The sequence below is a fragment of the Mizuhopecten yessoensis genome, unplaced genomic scaffold (assembly GCF_002113885.1).
Source record: "Mizuhopecten yessoensis strain PY_sf001 unplaced genomic scaffold, ASM211388v2 scaffold10393, whole genome shotgun sequence".
Lineage (NCBI taxonomy): Eukaryota > Metazoa > Mollusca > Bivalvia > Pectinida > Pectinidae > Mizuhopecten > Mizuhopecten yessoensis.
This window is the reverse complement of record NW_018408524.1, coordinates 29566-34077: the sequence shown is the minus strand read 5'-3', so window position 1 is coordinate 34077 and position 4512 is coordinate 29566. Positions and strand designations below refer to the sequence as shown.

Genomic DNA, 4512 nt, shown 5'->3' with positions numbered 1-4512 from the left:
TATATATATATTAATATATAGGAACGTGTCAGTTATTACAAACTTCTGTTGTTTTTCCGAGGACGACGATGTTTTCACAGCTGTAGTCAAACACCATTGTCCAGAAGTCATCGATGGTGTCCTCAAGAGGAAACTGTGTCATCAGATACCCCGACATCGAAGTGTGTGACTGCAGAAAGGGAATGACTAATTTCATCATAACGCAGACGAAAAATGAAAAAAGCTAGGGGTTAAATATCTTGCAAATACAAGGATCATATGGACGGGTTCCTTTGGAGGCAACGCAGGGTAAAAACATAATTAAATAGAGAAAGAAAGTAGACAGAAACGTTTGTAAAGTGTTGTCAAGCGGGCAGCACATCAGTTATGACCTCGTCCATATCCTCTTAGTAGAAGACTCTGAAGAAATCTTATGATTTTTAAGGCCCCAAAATTAGACGCTATGACGATACCCATGCAGTGGGATATACTAGGTCTCATTTTGGTTTCTTTTATGTCCCCTTTAAAGAAAAGACAAGAAATAATCCAACCCAGTTATTCAAAGAGAAACCGCAATACTCGTCTCTTACAATCTAGCAGTGACATACAGCAGGCAACTTATTTTAACCGTTTAAGATTGAGGTATTTGCATTGGGCGATAAGTATCTCTGTTGTGTATCATAAGTTCTTGAATATATCAAAGCTTATGTAACGGAACGAGAAATTACCTGTATCATTACAGCATTAATGTAATCTGTCACGTTCGGTAATTGTGACTGAAGAAAAGGTCTGAACTTGTCCGCTTCAGAAAATACAAAGAATATATGTTACTCATGTAACTAGGTAATCTATGCAAAATTTTAAAAAAAGCACAACATACAACTTCATCACACGAGGATGCAATCTGAGCTCAGAATATACATGAATAGACAAAGTCTACCAAATAACCTACCAAACAAAAGTTGCTATGACTGCATGCGAGAACGGTGCAGGTGATTTTTGTTATGTCGTAAATCGAGTTCTTTAACAATGCAGTGATAATTGCACATGTTTTATCTTTATGATACACATTATTGCATCCAAACATGTGAAGCATGCGTTATCATCTATGGGTCAAGCACAGCCGCCCTAAAACCATGACAAAGTTCAGTGATCAAACGGTTCATTTAACTCTGTGCATGATGTGTTCATGACTGTATTTGCAATAGTGCTGAAGTGATGCTGATGCGTGGTATTTCATTGAAACACTTTGCCGGAAGCACACAGTGCAATGAATTACAATGAACATCAAACAAATGCCAGAAAAGTATTATCACTCAAAGTGTTTAATATATCATTCAATATCGCATTGGCAATCATCGTAAGCAGTGCGAGTTACAACCTTTGCAATTCAATAGATTACTGTAATGACATACCTGCTAAGATGTCCTTATTCCGGTTCTTTTCCAAATTTTCTTCCCGTAATGCAGCTTTAAAACAACCTTGGGAGTAGTTTGGAGTTAATGATTTTAATACCTGCAACAACAGAAGAGTCACCATAGGAGAAAATATACGCGGCATGATAATATTATTAATCGGTGATTTTACTTAAATATAAAACATTTGCATCAAAGACATTCAGATTTCAAGGCAAATGTTACATGCTAAATGCAATCAAAGCAGATGTCAAACCTTATATTCCTGATGAATCTTTGTCTGATTCGCTGGTGTATTCGTAGGACACATTGTTGCCAGGACAGCAGGGAAATTCACTCGAAAAATGAGTGATTCTTGTAAATTGAATCCTTCCACAAGTAATTCGTGCAAGGCGATGTACTGCTCCTGTAATTAAAACAAATAACTGTATTAGTATGAGTGTTGCAAAATCGTTTCAGACAAATCATTGATTGAACGATTTTAGTTTACTTTACAAACGTTGTTCATGGAAACTGCTTAATGTATTGCATTGGAAATATTCAGCGTTACACTAGGTATCATAAGTAACTTGGATGTAAGTATGTTGCGGTTAGTGGTGAGAAATTAGAATGAAATAAATCACAAAGTCAAGATTCAAAAGCAATGGACAGCTGAACTATCAATTAACAACTAAAGTAGAAGTTATACGTTGCATCATGTAGATTTGTAACTCGTCCAGGCACTACGTACATAAGTCTGGATCATGTTCATTCTGTCATTTCTCATGGTTCCGACGTATCTGGGAATGTCGACTTTTCCCGTGTTCTTGCCATGAGTAAGCAATGCAAATTAAACTGATAAAAGTCCCAGTCCTTCCAATGCCAGCACTGTAAAAAATAAATTATAGGGCGAATTCCTCTTGGTGGGATTTCCAGCCAAATTGTCCGTCAAAATTATAAGATAAACATCTATAAAATGTCTAAACGAGTTGATGAAGGAATTATTCAGGACATTGAAGGGATCATTGTCATAATATCTTATCAAAATATATTTTCAAAAATCTGTAATATTATTTTTTTTTTTACTTTTTTCTTTTAATTGGAGACGTCTCAAATAACCGATGAGAACTGTGCATATAATTGATTTTGTTGATAGGAAAAATAACCAATGCTGCTAGCGCTAAACTCAGAACCTCCGGTAACTGAACGTTTTATAAATATATGAGATTGCGTTTTGTAAACAAGGCTTGGTATGTCATGGCATTTAATACACACCACAAGTCTGTCGTAACTATTCTCTTAGCATAAGAAAAAACTGAGAGCCCTGATTATTACTTAAAATTCTTTTAAACCTACCACTACATTTAACTATAGCCTTGTATTTAGGTAATCTTCGTATAACTTCAGTATGACCCTTGTATACACCAACATGTAGTTAATTGGCTATCTGCATAATATAAAGCTGCTAGTATTTTGATGAGGCGGCAAAGTATTTACAGACACATACATATATCAAGAATTCCAAGGTACTCATTTTATTCATATTCGTTGGAAAATGCAATGCAAGGTGTAAAACCAGAACACTCTGGATAAAAAACACACATTTCAGAGTGGGTGTTATTAGGTCTATCATTCTAGACAAATTAGCGGCTTGAAATCCAAACTGGAAACCCAACGTAAATTTGTATGTCTTGGCCCAGCCGTCCGAGCCACACTTGATGCTCTGCATGAGATTAGTTTGAATTAATATCGGTAGAAAAAAATGAGATAACTATATAATTGCCTGTAAACACTATTGCATATACTGCTTAAACAAGAAGCCAATGACCTTAGCGGTCACCTGAGATATATATATAGGTAGCGGTAGCTCAATTTCGTTGTTGAGATGTGACATGGAAATCCACATGTTAACAAAGTGAAATAAAAAAAATGATCATGTAACCAAAGGATAACAACTAAAACAAGAAAATGCAGCAAAGCTGCTGGACACCAAACCATTTTATGAAAATGATTTACTGACAGTCCACCAACCCCGAGGGAACGGATCCTGCATACTTTAATCTATTTAATTATAATCATATAAATTGTAAATGGCATTAATTGTGTTGTTCAGAATATTCAGTTCACGCTCAATATCTAGTTGTAACCGCACGTTTTGGGCCAAATGTCAATGATTTGGTAATAATGTCATCTTCTAAGAGAGAGAGAGAAGCCGGGGACATAAGACGATTCACATAAACTATGATTTACACCTTTTGTCAAAATTGCAGCAAATTTTGCATATATAATTCTTTTGACAATGTCCCTATTTGACTATTTTGGATAAAATATCAACCATTTTCTAGGATAAAGGGTCAATCGTAGCCCCCCTCCCCCCGTCCCTTTAAATAATAGTTATTAATTCTCGAGACTGCAACGAAGACATATTTTGACAACGCTGGTTTTTTGGTTGTTACCTTTTCAGGCGCTAACTACTAGCCAAATGCCACCTGGCTAATATCTCCCCATGTGTGTATGACTGCGTGTGTGCTGGAAATGTATACGTAATGTGGTGTGTTTGTAGCGGGACCGTGCTTCATACGGTATCATTTATAGTGCCACCTCGCTTGAATGCTACAGCACAAATACCGCAACATTCTCCCCAGACCAATTTATACTCCACCTGGGTTGTTGGAGTTGTATAGGCAGGAGAAAAACACTTGCTCTGCATATCCATGCATACGACAACTTCTGGGATCGAACCCCGGCCGCATGGAAGGCCGTTGTGTTAACTTTGACCACTCGACCATATTAGCATATGACATATTGTTCAGAACGACTTTAACAAAAAGGGACCGAAATTGCCCCTGTCCCAATATGGGGACATATATTTTGAAATAAAAGTCCTCAGCAGGCAGGGGTTTAGGGGGATAAGGTATCCTGGTTTAAGTTAAGTTATGTTAACCCACCCCCGTACGAAGAAAACATAATAGTACACCCATTGAATAATGACAGGACTGGATGTTCACTCTACTGACAAAATGTAACTGTTAAGTTATGTAGGAAACAGTAATTTCATGTGTATGTGTGCCAGCTGTTTGGGTCTCGCCTATTTCATATTACAAGTGAAATAAATATAGCGTATTGAACGGGAAAACCA

The 4512-nt window shown here is 36.8% G+C and overlaps 1 protein-coding gene across 1 annotated transcript; it reads right to left on the bottom strand.

The window, feature by feature from the left end:
• Positions 1-28: 28 nt before the first annotated feature.
• Positions 29-2160, bottom strand: LOC110460416 (receptor-type tyrosine-protein phosphatase U-like). The gene is made up of 5 exons (XM_021513294.1): positions 2125-2160; positions 1651-1800; positions 1395-1494; positions 708-781; positions 29-169 (listed from the first exon to the last, which is right to left on the bottom strand). The coding sequence occupies exons 1-5, from the start codon at positions 2158-2160 to the stop codon at positions 29-31; spliced, it is 501 nt and encodes a 166-aa protein (XP_021368969.1).
• Positions 2161-4512: the final 2352 nt, after the last annotated feature.